The sequence below is a fragment of the Lathamus discolor genome, chromosome 8, assembly GCF_037157495.1.
Source record: "Lathamus discolor isolate bLatDis1 chromosome 8, bLatDis1.hap1, whole genome shotgun sequence".
Taxonomy (NCBI): Eukaryota; Metazoa; Chordata; class Aves; order Psittaciformes; family Psittacidae; genus Lathamus; species Lathamus discolor.
Window position 1 is genome coordinate 3,775,632 of NC_088891.1, and position 22,383 is coordinate 3,798,014.

The 22,383-nt window shown below is 45.8% G+C and overlaps 2 protein-coding genes across 4 annotated transcripts in view; both read right to left on the minus strand.

The window, feature by feature from the left end:
* The window catches only part of LRRK1 (leucine rich repeat kinase 1), a 78,072-nt gene extending 61,154 nt beyond the window's left edge, over positions 1-16,918 (minus strand). For 2 of the 3 annotated variants that reach the window (XM_065688205.1, XM_065688202.1), the window contains exons 1-2: positions 16,365-16,421; positions 12,964-13,175 (exon numbers count right to left, since the gene is read on the minus strand). In XM_065688205.1, coding sequence (XP_065544277.1) covers positions 12,964-13,030 — 67 coding nt within the window. In that variant the 5' untranslated portion in view covers positions 13,031-13,175; positions 16,365-16,421. Of the gene's footprint in view, positions 1-12,963; positions 13,176-16,364; positions 16,422-16,900 lie in introns of those variants that run through there. The other variant, XM_065688203.1, reaches the window with a different exon arrangement.
* A 1,297-nt stretch (positions 16,919-18,215) lies between these two features.
* Positions 18,216-22,383, minus strand: part of ALDH1A3 (aldehyde dehydrogenase 1 family member A3) — a 33,959-nt gene continuing 29,791 nt past the window's right edge. Inside the window, exons 12-13 of the mRNA XM_065688456.1 lie at positions 21,361-21,435; positions 18,216-20,871 (exon numbers count right to left, since the gene is read on the minus strand). Of these exons, the coding sequence (XP_065544528.1) occupies positions 20,799-20,871; positions 21,361-21,435 (148 nt within the window). The 3' untranslated portion in view covers positions 18,216-20,798. The remainder of the gene's footprint in view (positions 20,872-21,360; positions 21,436-22,383) is intronic.

Genomic DNA, 22,383 nt, shown 5'->3' on the forward strand with positions numbered 1-22,383 from the left:
ACCTTTACCAGCTTAATCTTCTGCATTTTGACTCCTGAGTGCTGCCACAAAGCAAATAAAAAATGGGACAGAGATGAGGTTTAAGATATGTTGAATATTTAAAGCCTACCACCCCAAAATGCTTAAAAACTCCCCAAGTGTTGCTGAATATTTTCCAATACCACCTTAGAGAAGCTTTGGCCACCTGGTTTGCAAAATTAACAGAAAGCCATGTTTTTTCTGTAACAGACCCATGTATCTTCTGTTGCTTTGAGAAACTTCGGACTAATAAGCTGAACAACAGCCAAGAGGAAGCCTCCAGTGATTTCAAAGGATGATGGATCTGTCCTACATTGCGCTTCCCACATAGCTGGGTAAGAAAAATGTTTCAATCCTCTGGAAATCTTTGAGATACTGAAAAAGAATTCCCCTCCCAAGACTGGAAGAAAAAAGAAAATCCTGGGTTCTTTAATAAGAAAACCAGCCCAGAACCCTTCAAAGGAGGGTCCTGCAGTAGGAAGCCTATCATCTATTTCACCTTGTTCTCAGATTTAGGCAAAATACCTATGGCTCAAGCAATTCTGCTGTGAGATGTACCTGGAAGGATTCAAAACTGGTCAGAACCACTTATAAACCCCACTGTGAGAAAGCAAGGAGAGAAAGGTATGGTAAATCCAACCGAGATGGTTTATATGGGAAATTCAGCACCGCCGCTAGAGAAACTACACCAGAATTGGGCCATGTCCCTCTGACCCTGATTAATCTCTCTTCACAACAAGTGAGACATGCCAGCTTCCCAGGACAGCAGGAACCCTCCACAGGCTTCGTCTGCTTATTTTCTGTGGTTTCATTTCACCCAAACATCTATTATTTCAGCTAATTAAAGGAGCGGCTCCACACCAAGATCTGCCTGCCTAGGCAGTGGAAAAGATGACACACTGAGTACAAAAGACACCCGCATCTACAACACTGTTTATAATCAATGCTCGCTGCCCCAGAAGGAAACTTAATAACCCCACAAAAGACCAGATCTGAAACACAGAAGAATGTTTCAAAGACAAAACTCCAGGACTGAAGGGATCTTTTTCACTTCTTACGGCATAATCTGGACTTATTTTTAAGTCCTTTGCATGCCAGTACCACGCACACCAAGTGCTCATCTGCACTGAACATCTTCCAGCAAGCATTTAGGATCCTGTAAAGGGCATTCTGACAGTTTTAGGTACAGCCATGCAAAGTGACCAGTTGTCACCAGAGCCACTGGGAATTTTCTATTTAGAAACACTCCTAACCTGCAAGGAAAAAAGCATTTGCTAATGCAAACCTGAAAGGAAAATATTAAGTCCCAGATGGAAAAGAGCTCTGGACTCCTGCCTTTTTAAGGGGTTCCAGAACTGAATTATGAAAATCAGACGCTTCCAAAGGCTTTAGCTCCACACTTCCACAATCATTTCTCCATCATCCAGGACAATGGGGGAAGAGGGGACAGAAAAGCCTTAAATAGAGGCAGCACCAAGACTCAGCAGTCTTTAGTGGGCAGTATGACTGATGCCTGGATGGCTGTGTGAAGCTGTCTGTCCTTCTGCCATGGTGAGCATTGAGCCAGGGCTGAAAAGCTCTACCAGATCTGAGCAGGCTGCTGCATCTGTGTGTGTGCCTCCCAGATCCCTGGGACTCTGGAAATTACTTGTATTGTCCAAGAAGTTAAAATGAAACTAAGCTGGTTATTCTTACTTTGCTGAAGTACAAAGGAGGCTACACACAGCCATCACTGCAATGAGGTTAGAGAGTGCACACACTGGAATACGAGTCAGAGCAAACCCATCATGTCAGCGTGCAGATCACTTTGGAAAAATAAGTCTGGGGTCACTAACTGTACTTGCGGCTACCAAGGGAAAATGGCCCTGGGATATGGCTCTTCTCTTGCATTCTGCAAAAGGACAGCTCTGCCTTAGACATGGTGCTCCCCAACGATTGTTTTTAAGTGCATACACCACCTCTGTTGCCCTGAGCTATATCTGAAGGAAGAGGGGCAGGAGGCATGTAACTTTCACCACAGAATCAGAGCAAAGGCACCCCATCAGCACCATGGGCTCCAGGTGCTGCAGCCAGCCTCTTGTGTGCTGATAAACCCCACACAAATCCCTGTCTGGCTGTGCATGCAGCACATAAGGCTCTCATTGCTCCCCATCCCACCTTTAGCTGCCCCCTCTCCATTTATAGTTTCCTTAGCTGCAGGAGATAACACCAAGGCAACCACCATATCCCAAATGGCAGCAGCGACAGCAAACATAGGGTTGCTGCCTCCTCCTCCTCCTCCTCTTCTCTCTTCGCCTTTCCACTTCCCACCCAGTGGCTGAGTACAGAACACAAGCAGGCAGCCGCTCGCTAACCCTGCCCTCTCTAGCTTACTAGTGCTATGAACTGAACTGCTGTTGGTGACAACAGTGATGGTTTTACGCCCTCCACCAAGTAAAAGTGACAGGCCTAAGCAGCTTCACGTGTACATTTTCATCCCTTTTGAACCATAGGAGCACTCAGAGCAGAGGCCACAATGCATTTCTCAGTGGTCAGATCGTCTCATCACCCCTAGTAGACACAGTGCAGAGAAGGAATGGGACAGGGATGACCTCCTGCAAGCACAGGGCAAAGGCTGGCTCTCACAGAGAAGGGGGATGCCCCCAGTAGTGCCCTCTTTTGGGTGCAACAGATCAGCAAAGCCCACAGAGAACATTGAGGGTGTTCACTTCCACCCCTAAGAGAATGAGATTGAGGGAACCAAGATTGCTCCAAATGGCCAGAGAGCCAATTGCTGCATCAAAAATACGAATGACTCAGCTCCAAGTGAAAGTTTCTATTTTTGTCTTTCGGCCTCAGTGATTTGGTTCCAATCCTACAGCTTGAATCATTCAGAAAGCTGCTTTTGCAGGCAAAGCCAGAGATGCCACTCTGGCTTTCCAGATTCTAAATTGGAATATATACATTAAGCATGCAGAAGTATGACAACGCTTCTGGGTTTTCTTTATGCCCATTTCCAGGCATGCCTGGAAAGAGGATTATGAAATGATGAAAGATGTCTCTAGTGAGACCATTCCCATCCAACTGCATCAAGCGTTATAGCCATGAAACCAAACCAAGATTGGATTTCATTTGAAACACCATAAAACAAGAATTTCATGGCTAACTTTGGTTTCTTTGGAAACTTTTCCTTAATGTTCAAGCTTTCATCAGAAGGAAAAAAAAATTACACATCACTAATTTCCTCTCTTTCAAAGAAATAATTTGCTTAACATCCTTCTAAACCAAAAGTCAATTATTCACATTGGGGAAGCACCGTGTCATGGCCAGCCACTTTCTGCTATGTACTCCTTAGACATCTATTTAAAGCTAGCTTTAGAAAGAAGCAAATGCTTTTAGCCCCAGCTCTGGGAGCCTGCATCTGGAAGAGTTCAGGGAGAGACTCCCTGTGTACGTGTGAGGGGAGGACAGGCCCAAGGTCTCTGCCTAGGTCTCTTCCGAGTCCAAGTCTTCTACTGGCTCTATCAAAGACACATTCAGCGATTTCACAGCTTGTCTGAGTTGAGAAAAGCAGCTCCTAAGCTTATGTTTCACTTCAATAACACGTGTAAACACCCTCCTAAATGGAAAACCCATTCAAGACACTCCAACCCAACTGCTGGTCAAAAATAATAGCACAGAAGCAGCCAACATCTGCCTCTCTATCCCCATGAAACTCCATGGATGCTACTGGGAAAGACAAGCCTCAGTGGGGCTTTCAGAGAAACCTGCTTAAAGTGGTAAGATGAAGTTCAAGAACTGCTCCACCATGTCCTCTTGGGCCATAGCAGCAAGCCCAGTTCTCCATCTGTCCATCACATGGCAGGGGTCCTGGGTAGCTGCTGCCACCTTTGATGGCAGGTCTGGCAGATCCTGGACATATGAAGGTTTTGGAAAGGCCAACCAGAGAGGAGGGAAAAAAGGGGAAAGCTACATTAAAAAGATGTAAAATACCTTGCAGAAGTCCAGTTTATTGTGTTCAAAGAACATTAAGAGAATCTGGAAGAGGTGGAAAAGAATCAAAGCAATAGTCTAATTACAATACTACAGACAAAAAAAGCCTAGAAAAATGAAGGCTGGGTGGAGATGGGAGTACTGTCTATAAATACATGGAGAGGGAGACACCAGGGAAGGAGAAGAGTTATTTATGTGCAGGGTATGAACACATTTTGGCTGCCAGTTAGAAGAAAGTTTGAAGTGTTGGAGAAATGAGGAACAGTCTTCTAGAAAAGCAGAAGGAACAGACAAGTTGACTTGCTTAAAACAGGCCTTGAATAAGGCTTAGGAGTGTGACACTGGCATACTGACCCACACACTCCTTCCAAACCTACAGCCTGTGCTCCCAAGTTATACATGTGCAGACCAAGTTACCCAGTTACCAAGCACTAACACATGAGATGATAACAGCTTCACAGGCTACTTTAAGGGAAGTCTGTAGAGAGTATCTTTTGTTAAACAAACTGATAGATCTAGGAAAAAGCAGACACATCTAAGAGAAAAAGCTCTTCAAGAGATTTGAGGGGGTGCCACACAGCAAAATGCAAGCTTAGTACATGTTAGACAAAGATCAATGAGCTTTAACAGTCTGCTAAATAGAATACTTTACCCTTTGCTATCCCCACTTCTCATTTATCACCAAGACAACAACAACTCTAGATTAGTTTAGGTACATGTGTTGCATGCAGGAGAAAAGAAAATGCAATTAAGATACTGGATATGGTTGGCATCAAGGAAGCTGAACAGCCAATTTGGCAACAGCAAAGCCAAGGGAACTGCAGAGCTGACAGGAGCATCAGAGGAAAGAGATGAACACAATAGTCTGGAAGAGAAAATAAAACCCCAACAAAACAGGGGAGAGAGAGAGAGAGGCTCCACTCCAGCTTCTACTGAACTCAATGTGAGCACTTCCACCAGCTTCCATGAAAGTAGATCTACTGAGATGCCGGTTTCCAGGACAGAATATCTCAGAGGGAAGATTACCTCAACAGTTGCGTCTGGAGCAGAAGAGAAAGCCTGACAAAAAGACCTCTGCTGTTGGCCAAGACAGTGCTGGTCATGAATCAGGCCACACAGTAATGTGCTGGCAAAGCTTTAATGGGGGCTACCAAAGAAATGAAAACCTTCCTTCACTTGTGATGAAACCTACATGCAGCAAACGTCTGCATTTGCAAACAGGGAAAAGGGGGAGATACTTTCCTTTGGTCTTCCTAATGTCTGGAAATATCAGCATTCATTTCAGTGGAAGGAGAACAAGGATTCTGCTCAGGAGAATGCTATGTTCAAACAAAGGCATATGCTGTGAGCCTATTACAGCCCACAGCATTTTCAGATACCTGCTCCAAGGCAGAGACAGCAAGCTTAAGCAATCACATTTCACCCCCCTCCCATCAACCTATAATGAACTCTGACCCACTGCACATGAGAACCTGGCCCAATCCATGCAAATAACCTTGATTTGACAGCTTTTATTCCCACCCTGCCATCATGTGTGCCCTCGTTTCAGCTGGGATAGAGTTCATTTTCTCTGTAGGGGTGGAGTGAGCAAGGAGTTGAGTGGTCCTTAGCTGCCAGCTGGGCTGAAACCACACCAGTGTGAAACGTTCAAGGTGCAGAACATTGGAGAATTGTGACCATGAAAACAAGCCCAATTAAGGAGCTGGACTTTTTAAGGAGCCAGACTGTTTTGTTTTCCAAGCTACAGATGATCTGAAAAGGGATCCTGTCCATTAGTGTTACCGAAAAAAAGAGAAGGTTCCTGTTTAATGCAAAAATAAAAGCATTTTCAAAGGCTCTTTGATGTGCAAAACAGAAAGAGGAGCAGGCAGATTCTGGAGGAGGTCTTGTCTTCAGCAATTACCAGCACTCTTTTTGAATCTGAGTCCCCAGACAGAATTTTTATGTGAAGATAATCACACTTCAGAGTATATCAGCACTAAACTTTGTGGCTTTTCAATTAAGCTGCACTAACCTCTAGTCAAAACACTCCTTAACCCAGACGGGAATAAAACCACCCCAAAACCAACTAACTGCAGGTGAAACAATTAGAAAGACATCTATGCTTTGAAAAGATTTCATTTTGAGCTCTCCTTGGGTAGCCATGCCAGTTTTCCAAGTGATATTCTGATCATTTAAACAAGCAGTGATGTAATTTCCACAGCGACCACAAACATACCAAGAATATTTGAGCTAAATTTATCCAGACTTCTCGTTTGAATCACTGCTTTGGTTCGTTATTTTTCCATGATTTTTCAGCTCTGCACAGAAAAGGAGCCATGGACAGCCTGGGACTCCTGAGTTTTCCCCAGCAGTATCCGTAACCCCAACCTTTATACTTGGAAGCTAGAGACTGATGATTAGAAATGAAATTAAGCTGCTCTTCCAGCTCCCAATCCCAGTCCCTGCCTCCTTTCACCCTTCTCCTTCCTCCTGCCCTTCCTGTAGCAGCCTGACCCTTTCCCTCACCCTTGGGTGACACAACATGGGGCTTGTCTTCACAGCTGAGAAGTTCCTGAAGGTCACCACTGATCTGCCACCCTCTCCAGCTAGAGAGGGCGAGCCAAGAAAGTGAGGATCTGCAGCTCCATGGCAGACCCCAAGTCCTGCCAGCCTGTCCATAGCAACACGTGAAGCTTCAGGGCTTTCCCTAACATTTAAAGACTTCCTTTATAAGTCCTCCCTCCATGTAAGAGCAAGGTACAAATTCAAAGCATGGGCACACTTCTGTTGTGAAACTATCAGCAGCTTCCACAAAAGGGCTGCTGGTGTGATGATACCTAATCATGCAAATAAGCAATTGCTGACCCATTAGTGAGCACACAGACTCGGTTTAAGGAGTCTAAACGGATGTAAGATCTGAAGCAAAACTTATTCAGAGACAGACTTTGCAGTTGAGTCACCATCCCTGTAAGAGACGTGTAGATGTGACTCTTAGTGACATGGTTTAGTGGTGGACTTGGCAGTGCTGGGCTAACAGTTGGATTTGATGATCTTAAAGGTCTCTTCCAACCTAAACAATTCTATGATTCTATACAGCAGATTGGGAGCTGAATGGAATAAAATCCATCCCTCGCACCCTGTGAGCAATGCAAACGTTTCCTCCCAGTTACCTGCCTCCTGCCAAGCAGTGCCCTGGCAGCCCTTTTATTGATCAGACAAATGAAAACCAAACAAACCGCAGACTTAATGCTGTAAGGATCCCTGAAGATCTGGTCCCAAGCCTGTTATGTCAGTGCAAAGACTTTAATGGGTTTTGGATAAAAGCCCCAAAGGATAAGACCTCGGAGAAGACTAAATATAACTCATAGCACTTTCTTCAGTGCAGGTATAAAATCACATGCAACATCACTGACAAAACCCTGAATCAATGACAGGCCTGGTGAAGACTGAGGTGGTGGGAGCACTATCAATTGCTTTTTCCCACTGAAACAGAGGACAATGGCTCTATGACCACGGTGTCAGCCCTCATCTAAGAGCTACCTTATAATCACACATTAGTAACATCATTAAGTAGTCCCAGCGTACAGGGTCTAAGAGCAAAGGGTTTTCTTGACTACCCTATCACCTCAGCTTTGTTTTCTTCTAGGCTTCTTGATTGAGTTGTCACTAGCTACATCTTAATGTAGTGTAAATATAAATACATTTTTCATTACATTGTATGATACTGTAATACCACAAATACATTTTAACTGAAAGGTGGAAAAATAAAGCTGTACAGCAGCAGATAATGCCAGGTACTGCTCAGACAAAAATCAATGATTTACTACTCTCAGTAAATCAGTCTGGCTCTCAGGTTGGACTGTCTGCTCACTTAGCTTCCTAAGGTCTGCACCACACTGCTGGCACTCCCAGCAGCTACAGCCCACAAGTTCAAGATCAGGCTGGCTTTGATGGTATTTATCCGGACAAAGCTGTTCCTGCCACTACTAAGACCTAAGTATTCCTTTATACCTCCCTGACTCTAGAGGGATGCAGCACCCACAAGCCAAACTCCCATTTTACACATGCACACGAAGACATTTTCAAAGGCAAATGGTTCTTCCAGATGCCTCCACTTCAAAATAGAAGGGACATCTTCTAAGGGTGGGTGTGAATAACAGAGCTTAGTATCCAGGCTCTGAGAATCAGTTCAGAATGTCTTAAATTAGGCTCCTAATTGTAAACACTCCAGCAGTTGTTGCCCTTTTCAGCAACCCAGGCTCAGCTTGGTGAGATGGTGCAATATGCAGCTCTGTTACAGTCTGCACAGGAGGACAGGCTAAACCACATGCATTTTCTGCTGTAGGCTGGCCTTCTGCCTCAGCTTTTGGCCCTGTGTGAGACTGCACCAGTTTTGTAGAGTGTGTATTTAAATAGGGTTAAAAATACAGGCCTATTACTGCTTTACCAGTGTACTTCCTATTCCTGCCTAGCATTTCCTACTTCTCCTTCTGCAGGGCATCATGCAGTAACACTAACTCACATAAGACACCTGGTTTATTTTTTGCCTTTTACATTTTTTGCTTGCAGGAATACTTTCAATTTGCTGTTTGGACTCACAGCTTAAGGAGCAGGAAGAAAACCAGAAGACCTTCAAGGCTCATTGACTCTGATTATACAGAACTTCAAGCAAGCAACACACTGCAGGTCTCTAATGCTCTGTGTGCTCAAATCACCTCCCAGATGCTCTCCTTGTCCTTCTCACCACCATGCTGTCACAGTAGGCTCAGGGTAATGTTACTACAGGGTAATGTGTGGATGGAAAAGCAGAACAGAGGGTGCAAGTACATCTTCCCTGTTACACAGCACAACGTGCCACAGGTGGGGCTAAGTCAACATGCCCTAAGACCTGGCGCAAGCCCCACCATGCACACAACTGCTGTAAAGGTTTTAAGGTTTACATGGTGATTTCATGAGGAACAAAGTGACACCACTGGTGCTGCCAACACTGATTTTCCCTTCCTCCTCTATTCAGCAGGGAAGATTTATGAGCAAAGATATTCTCACTACCAAATGCTAGTTCCTGCCCTTCACAGGCAACAAAAACAACAGTGGAAATGACAGCAAATGACACCAAAAATGATCTGGAGGCCATTTACATGCACACCCTGGAGCAGGTGAGCTCTGCTGCTTTTACTGCTGTAAAGAAGTGAGTTCTTCCTGTAGATTTACTTTTCAAGTGGATTTCACACTGACAGCCTGGCAGGCTCGGGTTAGCCAGTAAGCACCAAAGGGAGAACAAGGGCACAGTCTCCCAAAGTTTCCATCCCTCCACATACAGTCCTGGTGACAGACAGACCCTGTCACCTCCTCAAAAAGCCTCTGATGAAGGCCTGGGCCACATTTGCAGATGTTCTGCCCTGATGCAAACCAGGGAGTGATGCGGCATGCACAAAGCCATGTCCCCGGAGAATGAACCACTTCAGTTGCTATTAGCTAACCTCAAGCTGTCACCATTCAATCCATTGTGCAACTTTCCACATAGAATTGCACTCACTCCTGGGCAGTCCCTCTTGTTAAAATAACTCTTTAACTCTTCCAGTTAAACTCCTCTTACTTGCACTGGAGACTTTTCTACCACTCAGGAAGCAGCAGCACAGGCAGCTGCTTTCCCTCTGAGTCAGTACTGAGCTGAGCCATGGCCCAGATGGGGTTGCAAAGGTCACTACAATCGTGAGTATCTTCTTTCTAACAAAATACAAGGTCCTGGGAGCTGCTGGGTCACCACAGCACCTGTGAAGCACAGCTTTAAGAGTCTTTGGTCCACTCCAAATGCCAACTCAAGCCATTATATTCTGGTCACTTGTTTGATCCCTCATTTTAATATTTAGGTCTCTTTTTCAGGCATTCTGCCCATGTCTACTTGTGCTTCCAGGAAGCTGGAAGTCACCAGCTTAAACCAGATTTGCCTCAAAAGAAACTATGAAGGTTGATTTAGTTAATATGTGCAAAGCTATTATAAAATGTCAAGCAACTATCATTGGCATCATAGTCCTTAATATGTAAGATTATATACATTACAGCATAACACCCTTATCAATGCCCATTTCTAGATTTAGAAGGAGGAAAGAGACACCCTCTGGTGTGCTTGAAGGATAATCCAATTCCACCTCCGAGACACAAACAAGCGGCACATGAACACTGAGACTTTGAATAAAATCCTCAAGAAGACAGCAATAAGCTCTTTAACAAAACTACCCCTACATTTCAGCAGACAATGATTGCTTTTCTGCATCTTTGCTGAACTGTCTCCTAGAATCTCCTATGAGAATTAAATCCTAGCTGTAAAATTTCATAAGATTCAAAGAAACCAACCAGCCCACAGAAAGATGACTCTCTATTCTGTTTTAGGCATTCATACAGTGATATCTTTGGGCTTACATTGTATTTCTTACAAGCCTGGTATTATGTCACCTCCACTATATTATGCAGAACTCTTTAACCAAGTTTAAAAAACCCAAAACCTGTGTTCCATAAGAAGCTGCAGCCACCCCCGTATCTCTGCTTGCTTTCTTGCTTTTAATTAGGGCAAGATGAACACATCTAGGAGAGGGGAAGCAGGGTCTGAGGAGGGAAGGGAGATGCTGACTGCACCCGGAATGGAGCATTATTCTGCATTCCAAAGACAAATCCTCTCTGTGGACCAGCGGGTGCTCAGCTGGCATCGAGTCAAGCCCAGCACCACCCCCAGAGGCTAGAGAGGAGCCAGTTCTGCAGCACAGCTCTGACGGTAACTGAGCATCCTGCTGGGATACAGGCAAGATCACTGCCACAGCCAAGAGGAATAGCAAAGGAGACGCAAGCAGTAAGGTGAGCCCTTGCATTGTATCTTACATTTGCTACCTAGAGTCAGTGATCCTGTGAACCTATTCTCCACATGGACACCTGGCCAAATGCATATCTGTGGGGGAAAAAAAAGCCCTAAAAACCTTAAGGCTTTCAAATGATCAAGGCAGTGGGTGCTCATGGTACCCGCCGGAAGGTGCTTCCAGTACTGTGCTAGCCGTAACACTGTGCTGATCCATCACTGAGGTACAAACACTGCCGTGCTGTTTGTTAAACCCCTCACATCCACCCTGTCCTTCCTGCCCCCCCAAAAAAGCCTCCAAGCTTTGGGAGCACTAATGAGGTCGTCAGCATTAAAGAAATGATCTGTGATCTCACTCCACTTCACAGTGGTTCCCACTGAATGGAAGCAGGAGGCTGCATCTATATTGTTAATAAATCGTGTAAACAATAGGTTCAGATGTGGAGGCTGAATGAGTCACCTCATTCCTGCCATCAAGCTCTGTAATAGGATCCAAATGCAGAACAAGGACCAGCTAACTTAGGGAGTGGACCAGCCAGCTAATGACAATTATTCTTGGCAGGACTCAAACAAGCCTGAAATAAAAAAGAGTTTAAACATGTACAGCATGCTTACAAAGACATATCAACCAGGGCAGTACTCAATCTTAAGCATTTATAGGATGTCTTTGCCAACCTTCCAAAACTGTTTACCAAATACAATAACGCAGACATGTATAGAAGAGTTACACCGGTATGATTTGTCTGCTTCCAGTTAACCAGTTTAACTGAATATATTTACATAACAGAAGCATGTAATAAAGTTCCCAGAACAAAAACTGAGCTTACAATGTAGATCTGCCTTTTTTGCTTTTCACTTCATTATGCACTCCTAAACCAATTTGTTTTATTTACTGTATCTTTAAACAGGGAGAAAAACTTGTCAAATCACTATTGCAGAACAAAAATTTAGCAATTCTTAACACTTGTGAATCATTAGCACAGATTAAAATTCTTCTCATGTTTTATAGCTTAGTATTCAAGTGGAGATAAGTTCGTCCAGAGAGAAACTCAGAAGACAGAATTTAAGGATATTCAATAACCAAATGCTCCTCATTATTACAGAAAGATATAATGCTGATTAACAAAAGCAAAACCAAAGAGAAAAATCGGTATCACAGAATAAGCAGCATACATACGGAGAGAGGAAAGAGTCCCCAGAGCTCCCTGTGACGCTGGTGAGAAATGTCTTCAAACCAGATAAGGCGGCCTCTGAATAAACTATCAGGTTTTGCTTCATAGTTGCTGATAAAATCCAAAATAAGGCTGCAAAAACATTAGCTTCTGCCGAAGCCTGCTTACTCACTACAAAGCGTCAAACACACCTTCATCCCACACTTAAAACGCAGATGCTGCCTCCTAATGAACTGCTTGTTGCAAGGGGGGAATACCGTTATACAATAACCAGGCGGCTATTTCTTGCTGCAGGAGCATAACTGGGGTTTGACTCAGAAAAAGGCAGCAGTGCTGAGGAGCCGAGGGTTTCAGTGATAAAAGCCATCCAAAAATAATTTGGCTGATCAGAAAACAAACTAAATTCACAGGAAGCAACCTGAAGCATATGTCCCTCCCAAAGAGAAATTCCCACTATGGATTTATGACATTGTATGAACACAGACCTTCCAACCCAGCCAACGATAACCCGCTGCAAGCCACTAAATCAAAGCTGACAATAAAACTGGAGCAGGTTAATATCAGGTTCAGCCTGAGGAATGATGCTCTGATTTTAGCAGCTTTCATCCCCCAAATACACACTGCATCAGCGGCTGGGAACATATTTGCATTCACACGCTGAAAAAGCACAGATCTTGTAAAACATATTTAGGAACTGGTGAGACGTGATACATATATTGACTAATTCCGTAGGCCTTTGGAGAAAAATCAGTCTTCAGAGGAATGCTATTCTTACTGCCTGAGTAGTTCAACATGACTCCCCTTGGAAGTAAAATTCCTTGTTCTAACCTATACATTTTCAATGATTAGGGCTCAAGTCACTCAAAGATCTTCCACACATTTAAATGTCATTGAAACTCAGTGGCAGCTGGCCACTCTTAAAACCTTTTGCTCCCAATCTGAACAGGAAAGAAAAGAAATCCTCCCATTTACCATTTTGTGGATCCATGTTGTTCTCTCTGCAAACAGCGGATTCCTCAGTTCCCACACACCAGTACATTCTGGGTCGCAGTTGTGAAGATCCAACAGACAAACTTTCTGCAGCACTTAAAACTGAAGTGTTGTCAAAGCTGAATGATCTCCGTCAAGTAAACGCAGGAGCAGAGGCTGTTAGTAAGCACCATCCTGACGAAACATCATTTGCTCTGTTTAAAAATAAACAGCAAAACAAATTAGTTGTCTAGAAATTGCATGAAGCTTATTCCTCCGCACTCTAATGCAGTTGTCTAAATGTTACTTTGCAGAAATGCGTTTATCATCCTATAAATACAATTATTTTCATAATAGCTTTGTTAAGAGCATAACATGAATTAACAGAGGAGACTAACATCTCTGCTATAGAAAGATAATGTTCCCAATCTTTCTCCACTGAAGCTGCTCAGTCTCTGGGGGTGGGCAGGGGTCACAGCTGCAGTTTCAGATTCTCCACAAGCTAGTGTAAAGGCAGAGCATTGAAACCATGCAGTGCAGCTGGAAAAATCCTAAATGCAACCTCAAAACCTTTCCCGTCCACAAAGAAGACTGCGGCTCTTGTAAGACTCCACCGTGAGAAACTGAGAAATACTGATGTGGTTACTGAGACAGTGCTCTGTAGAAAAGAAAAGAGGGTTAAGAGAAACACACCAGCTCCTTCCTCTTTGCCCAGTGCTCCTAGAAGCCTTAGGCTTCTTCAAACATGTTCAAGGAGGCAAATCAGGCCCTGAGTAGCTCTTAAAGTTGGCTTCTTCTGAACTGTCCTGCACAACAGCCAGCAGAAAACTGCACAACTCGGTCTCCAAAGGCATTTCCACCTCCTTACCTCTTCACCACTGCACACCTGGAATTTTCTCTCATTGAATGCATCTTCCACAAGGGTTAAAAGTACAAGTGAATTTGCAGCGTGTGCCCAACCAGTATCAGTGCTCATTCACGTTCTGCTTTCAGTTTCAGTCAGTAAAAGCCTCTCAAACGTAATGTGATGCCCTTCGTCTTTGACTGCTATTGGTTTTTCTCACACCAGGTGTGTGATACTGAGGTTTTGATTAGAGGCTCTAATTTGCCAAAGCATGTAATCCACATCCTTCTTCAGCCTGTAAGACCCAAGAGTATCCCTAACCCTCCCTGAGCAGAGCTGGCTTCCTGCATTGGGATCAAAGGCCAAGGAGAATATAAAAATACACTGATCCATCACCATTCTCCAGGAAGTTTTCTGCTCTTCCCCCATTTCACAGGGTTTTTAACCACCATCTGACAATGTTAAAAGTCCCTGTACACTACATCACTTGTTTCCAGGCAAATAATTGAATTTTAAGTGCACTTAGGAGCAAAACTCAGCTTCTGATGACCCCTACTTTGCGGTGCCTGGCAGCAGGAACCAAAACTCACAGCCCAAGCACTGCACACACGCTGAAATCCAGGCTCTGGGTGTTGACCACAGACTGTGGTTTGGTGCTTTGGTGTTTTTCAGAGGTGGGAAAAATAACCCAGGTGCCGTATGGCAAATAATGATATGGACTGAGAGACCTGGGCCAGGCTGCGTGCAAGCACTTACACACACAGGCCACAAACACCTCCTTTGCAGCAGGATGGCTGCAGCTCCAGATGGATGCAGATGCCTGAGCATCAATTCATCCCTCCTTCCACATCCCAGCCTGCCCATTTCTGGGGTCAGGCCCCAGCAGCTCCCGCACCCCAGTGCAGCAGCTGGGCACATTTAAGAGGCTCTGGCTGCTGCAGGAGGCTGAGACAGAGGTGGTCTCTAAGCCCAGATCCACTCCATGAACTGGTGAACTGGGCCCATGGCAGCGAGGACCGGATTCTGCCCTAGAACATGCCAAGATCCCAAAAGCGGTCCAGGTTGTTAACTCTGAAAACGGAAGGGATGTGATGCTTCCAGCAGCTGCTTCCCCTGTGCTCTCGCTTATAAATGTACTGAGCAGCTACAGCAAGAATGAATACTTCCCCATGCGAAGTCCAATGGACCAGCTCTTTTAGCAGATGCTGGCTTCTGAGGCATGTCCTTGCGGTACGATGGGGCACACCATGTGCACTCACAGCAATCGTACAAGAAACTGACCCCACTGGGGTCAGTGTGGACCATAGAGGCTTGAAACCCACCCCACTCCTGATTCTTAGCTTTCTACTCAGTTTATTCCCCAGCTTGAAACTTTCCTCGTATGCGACGAAAGGAAAACACTGTCAGGAACAATAATACTGTGGTTTTGATAATCAGTTCCCTTTAACTGCAGGTAGGACACTATACGCTTTAGCCACACATACTGATGCCACACAGCACCCATGTAAGCAGCATTTCCGTATTTCAGGACCTTTGTCTATATAATAACAGTGCTTTTACCTTATGCAAGATACACCCAACTGTGACACAAGCAAATACCGTGTGTTCATTTGATTTAGGGAGAGGGATGCCATGGGCTCTGCAGAAGGAGCAATGTGAAAGTGCAGAACACACCTGAAGGTTGATTTAGGTCCCATTTCACACATTCCCAGTATCCCTCCTGAGACCTGCTCCCCCCAGCTACCATCAGTGTCCCAGTGCATCCAACCACGCCTGGAGCATCCCCAGGACCTGCGCTCTGCTCTGCCTGTCCAGGCTCAGCCTGTGTACGGTGCCTAAGGGCAGCAAGGCACCCATGAACACCACGGTCCCTCCGGGATCGCTTCCCAGCTCACCAGAAACATGCTGAAACCTCAGTTCTCCGCTCCATTCACCTGCTGCTTCCAAGCAGCCCACCTGGGCACTGCAATAGGTACCACCACGGGTCCAGAGAGCTCCAAACCACCCTCGGGATGGAAAACGCACTGCGGGCTCCTCTGCTTGCCATCACCCACTGGAACGGACACGGCCTGCCTCATCCCTGCCTGGAGACATCCCAACCCGGCGGGACACTCGTCCTTCGGTGTGCAGAGAGTGCCAACCCCTCTGTCCCCACACTGAGGGGAAATGAGGCATCACCCCCATTCGAGGGGGCCCACGAGCCTTCCCAGCCCTTCTCGGGGCCGCTCGGCCGAGCGGAGCCGGGGCAGCCCGGGAGGAGCCGCTCTCAGCCCGCAGCCCCGAACCGCGCTCTCCTCAGAGCCAGCCTCGAGTGCTTCCTGCCCGCGCCGGGCCGGGCCGGGGCAGCCGGGCGGGGCGGCCGCTCTCCGCCCGCCCGGGCCGGGCAGCGCCGCGAAGTCCCCTCCGCACTTTTATTGCGCTTGAAAGCGGCTTTTCCCCCCCTGCTTGCTCCACACAAAAGCCCCGGCGTGCCCGGCAGCCCCCAGCCCGCCGCCTCCCCTCACGGCGGGGCAGGTGCCCGCGGCGCGGCCAGGCCGAAGCGGCAGCAAAGCCACGGTACCTCCTGCGTCCCGGGGCCCGCGGGGTCCCTGCGCCCGCGCCGCCGCCGCCTCCTCCTCCTCCTCCTCCGGCGCCCGCCCGCCTCGCTGTGGGGCGCGGGAGGCGGAGGGAGGAAGGAAAAGGAGCGGGGCAGCGGCGCGGCGCCTCCTCCGCCACCGGGCCCGCGGCCGCTGAGGGCCCGCCCGGCCCCGGCCGCCGTGAGGGGCTGCGCCCCGCCGGGCGCTGCTGAGGGTGCCGGGCCTCGCCCCGCCCGCCTCCACAGGGCTGAGGGGACGTGGGGGGAGAGGAGAGGCAGGGCCCTGGGCTGCCCCGCCGGGCTCCGTGTCCAGCCGCCACCAGCAGCCGGTGGTGTCCGCCGTGTCCCCGCTCTTCGGGGTTGTCTGGGGGCAAGAGCAGACTTCGGGAGCCGCAGGGGCTGAAGCGGGACCCTGTCGGCCACCGCGGGTTGTCAGGGGGTGCTCGGCCTCACAACCGGCTGCCATAGAGCTCCCCGGGCTGCTGCCCATCTGCTGTCGGCATCAGTCGGCCGGGCCTTACCGGGAGCAGCGCTGATCCGAGACTCCTTTCTTTGAAAGCTGCTCCTTGCCCAGAAGGGAGTTTGCTCCTCGCTGGAAAAGCAAGGCGAGGTTGCCCCCTTCCTTCCGAAGGAGGTGGACATGCCGTGCTCCATCTGGAATACCGTTCTACCGCCACAAACCCGTTCATCCCCAGGTACAGGAACCTCTAACAAGCCTGGTACTGCTCTACTTTCCCCATTCATTGGGTGTACTCAGAAAAGACCACTTTTGCATGCTTTTTTGCTTTGTTATTCATAGTGATTCTGTAAATCACTATAACTTACAGAATACCGTATTGACATGGCACAGAGGGGTTTTTTCTTCCCTGGTCCGTACCAAGAAACGGGTCTCTGATCATCGCTTGAGGGTGGAAAAAGCCATATCCATTCGTGGAATGGCTGCGTCCAGCCTGAGACTTGCCTCGGGTGTTTCTCTGATGTGATCATGGAGACAGAGAGAGGACGGGTCTTCTCTGGTGCTTTCACTTGCGTTCAGGTCCCATTAATCTGCTTCTAGCTGCAGCCACAGTAGTGGTACCTGGTTTTAGCACCCTTTCTCCCATTTACCCAGCCTTTTGAACTGGAAGGAGCTGTGCTTGCCCCTGCCAGCTGCAGCTCTGCTCTCCTTCTCCCTCAGCTTACTGTAATGGCATAACTTACAACAGTGACTGCTCAAAGGGTAAGCTAGCAGGCACGTGCTGCAGTTGTTGTGTGTGAAGCACTGACCGCACTTCAGGGCTTTGCTTTTCAAATAGGCTAATCCTTCACAAACTTCAGAAATGAACCCAGGTTCAGATTCCTTTGGAATCCCCAGTGGGGTACGGCATCCCCAGATATACATGTGCAGACACACACTCTGCGTTCAGTCCTGCCACGTGGAGAAGGTACCTTGAAATGCCATCATGTCTTGTGCACATTTCTACTTGGGGACTACTGCTGGGCTACTGAATGAAGTGAAACAGACACAACTCTGAGGAAGAACCCACTCTAACTACAGCAATCCAGGGCCATTTTGGTTTAGAAGAACTGAACAGTAACCCCTTCTACCGTCTGCTTGTGTTGACACAATGTGCCAAAGTCAGAGTGAAATTAAACCCAGTGAGAGGGGGATGGAGTTGAGTGGAAGTTGTTTGCTAATGGGAAGAGTCTTACTACCTGTGTAAGAGGGGCTGTAATTATCTTTAAGCACTGATCAGTGTAAAAACAAAAGGCATTCAACTTACTCCCCTCTGTTAGAGTGAAGTCAATGGAAGTTTTCTGCTCCCTCACCTTCAACGTGCAGCATTTAGAAACAACTTCACAAAGTTAAACATTTATTAGGAATGAGAACTATTACAAAAAGATACCCAGAGTCTAAATATATACATGAGGTTTAAACATAGCGTTTTCCTGTACCTTTAGCTATAAAAATACATTAGATTAACTGTCTCCTAATTTATAAATATAGTTCTTTTTTAATATAAAACCCCAAACCTAGTATTTCATATGAAAGCCTTGGTGTGCAATGGAAGAATATATACCCGCTAAGGGGTTATCTTAAAGTTAGTGTCTAGTGTTATATAACTTACAAAATTCAGTGTGTAGAGTCAAACCCTGATTTATACAATAAGAGATACATTGACTTTTTAAAAACTTGATTAAGAAAAAAAGAGGTGAAATATATATCATACATATAACGCCAGAATACTAGGAACTTCAGAACCTCAGCTGATTTTGGTTTCAACCACTGTCCATCAAAAATACAGAGACAGAGCAAGATAACCAGCCTTTTACTGTTTGCCTTCTCTCCCTGCTGACTGCAGCCCTAGAAAACCATCAGTAGGCAAAAGTAAAATGTTTGTCTGAGATGCTGTTTGCACTCTAAAAGTGTTTTACAAAACATAGAAACTTATTTACAATGTTCCCATTTGGCCTTTCATGGGGAAGGGAGGACACTTCCTTCACTGGATGGGGAGATTTACCTGTCTCACATGCCCGTGTTCTGCACTGCTGCTGGAGGTATGTCATTTAAGAAGTTAAGCAGGGTTGAAGTGCAATTTCAATGTTCACTAATAAGGATGTTTAGGCTCATGCAAACTTTTTCCTTACTTACCACCTTCTTCCTCCTCCAAAAAAAAAGGTCCACTCACACGGCAGAACTTGTTACTGACTGGGTACATCTCTGAGCTAAGGAAGGTACTGGTTAAATCCTTGCTTGCATCAGAGAAGAGAGGTTAGACCTGCATTTCTGCTTCAGGCACTGACATCTGGAAGGCTCCAGGCAGGAATCTTTATCCATGGAGATCTGCTGATGGCTCTAAGGAACCTCTGTTGGTTTGCTCTCAGAGGACAATCCCAGTGAGATCAGCTGAACTCCCTAACAAGCGGGCACCACTAACTCCTGCATACTCACAGCTCCTGCAAACGCGGAACTAACTTCCCGTACACGTGCCAGTGGTTCTCCGATACAGAATGAGCAGGAAGAGGAGGGAGAGTAAAGTCTGGGCATGCAAAGAAGTTACTGCAGTAGGGACTTAGGCATGAACTTGGTGTGACAGCCACTCCGTGGATGCTATTCATGTACGAGCATGCTTATACAGTTCAAGGCAGTTTAGTTCTCGGTGAAGGACCAGCTACTCTGTATTTGCCACAAGATGACAGCACTCACAGGGGCAATTACTGCAGAGCTGCTGACACATTTAAGTCCAGCCGTAGCTTATTCCATGATAACTGCTTGTACACCCACATCTTTAGCACTAAGTGTGTGCCTGGGAGAACCTGCCTTTTCATACTGTACTTCCAGAAATGTATTTTAAGCTATATTCATACGGGATAAAAAAGCAGTGAGGAGAGCTTGTAAGTTTTACTCTGATAATACTAATTCTGGCTCAAAAAATGAAGAGATGTTCAAAAAGCCTGAAAGTTACAGAGGAAGAGCAAGCAGGACAGCTTCTTGCAGCTCTTCAGCTCCCTCCCTCAAATCAGAAGGACTGGTGTGGGATATTTTCTGTGGGATATCTACCATGCTACATGCTTAGCATTCAAATCTGTGTCATCATGGTAAGTACAGTGCAAAATCCTCTTGCAAAAAGTGCTATAGTGAAGGTCTGAGATACAATTATGACTCATTGGGAGCTAGAAGGGTTAGAAAGTCAGTACCTTGCATTTGCAGCATGTGTGCACACCAGAACATCAGGTTCCAAGACACTTTAAAGTCTAGCTCTGTTGGGTGAAATACTGGCCCTAAAGGAGTCCTCTAGGAAACTCCCACAAATCTCATTCAGGGCTAGAATATCACCACTATGGAGAATGCGTGTATCTTTAGAGAGACCAAGATAGCTCTTTCAAAGGGAATTTCTTTACAAATCCTTCCATGAAAGCTTGAAATTCTGAACTCCAGCTGCATTCTTCACACAAACTCTGCCAACTTCAGTCACGTTGTATTAACCCAACCACTCAAGTCCATTTAAGCCAAGTGAAACCCATACAGAATCATCGAATAGTTAAGGTTGGAAAGGACCTTAAGATCATCTAGTTCCAAACCCCTTCCATGGGTAGGGACACCTCGCACTAACAGTACCAGAAGCTTGTCTAACATGCCACTGATGTTCACGTCCTTCAGGGGTACAGTTTGAAAGCAGATGTCCTGCAAACACTGTCACAGGTAGCAGACAGATGGACAGCCAGGGACTTGTGCCATACAAGTGTGTGCTGTGCTGCCAGTAGGGTCAGTTAAATCAGTTTTCAAAGAGCCAGTTGACAAAATGGAGTCCAGTAGATTCAGTGTTTCTAGAGGAATAAAGTTAGGTGTTCCCATTCTCCTTCCTCCCCTCCCCTCCCCCTTGCTCTGAACACGTCCCCCAGGTGCCACATTCAGTGTCACATTCAGGCCTTCTGCTTTCATGGGCTCTTCTGGGAGAGTTTGATGGTGACTGTTTTCACTTCAGTATATTCTGCCAAAGCATATTCACCGCTGGAAGAGAAGAGAGAGGAGGGGAGGGGACAAGCAATTGTAGCTTATTAACGTGCATTCCCCTAAGATAAGAGATTTACACACAAGTGCATTTTAGCCTCTGATTGACAGCTGCTGTAAATGACATCAGGCCATTTAAACCAGATCTAAACTAACTTATACCAGCTATCAGTTTGACCCACTACTGCTCATAATCATGAAGCACATGTGCCTAAGTACACGCAGTTATACCTCATTGTGAAAGAAACAAATGCTTGCACAAGTAGAACTGACTGATCAGGAGTAATTAAGAGCTTATAAAGCAGATGAAGGTACTCTAAAAGGCACCACTCAGGTTTTCAGATCTATGCATTACATCCACACTGTACTGGCTTAGCACCTCCCTCTGCAGCATACTGCAAGCCTATTAGTTCAAAGCAAATTCAACAACATTTTCACAGTTATTGCATTCACCATCCACATATAAACAAAATATTGAGCAAAACTCACAGTTCTCTGCCATTGCCTGACATTTTAAAGCCACCAAAAGGAGCCTGTGCATACAGCGCGTTGTAACAGTTGATCCTACAATAAAAACATCAACTGTAAAACCACAGTTCAATTCCAAGGAGAAACAAGATGACGATGACAACACCACCACCACAAAAAAGGCTGAAATCTGGCGGTTTTCTCTTTATACAGTTTATACACTTGCAAAATCAGATTTTAGCAAGAAAATCTTTTGTGTCAGAAACAGAAAACATTTGAGTGGTGCTCACTCTGACCTACATCTCACTTCATAGTCTCTAATGGCAAAGACATTCATGCTCATGCTGGAATTTATGCTGCGTTCAGAGCTGTGCTTTAAAATAAATAGTACAAGCTATTCCCTAATTTAATGAAGCACATTCTGCACTGAACATGTTTACTCAGAAAGCTGTCTATAAACACTCACGAGCAGCCCCACCATCCACTTCCAGGTATAGAAAAAAGTTGGACTGCATTAGACAATTGTGTTGTAGTAAAATGGAAGTGCCAGGCATTTCTCTGTAGATATTAGGTAGCAAAAGCTAAGGCAGATACTTCCTCAGCATCTCAGTAAGATCAAATGACTGTAGAGAGACAGCTATGGCTTGGTGCTGTAGGACTGCACCTTCATGTATGTACAGCTTGTATATCCTTCAAAGCCTAACATCCCATTTTCATGTAAATGTTACTCAGAGGCAGATTCTTCTGATGCCAAGTTTTGAAATCAATCCTCTGTAGGTATCAAAGTCAGATCTCAGATCAAATTCCTACCTTAAGTGGGGAAAAAAAAAAAAATCAGGATTCCTTCTTTAAAATTATTCTAATATAAAATATGTAATTTTACAAGCAAAAAATAGCTAATCTTTCTGACAGTGGTGTGATGCCATCTACCGTCCATGCTGATTTGTGCAGCTAAGACCCATCCGATACTACCTAAAGATGCTTGCCTTCACGCACAGGATTTTGAAAAGCATGTCCAGTGGAACTCACTACAACCCCTACATT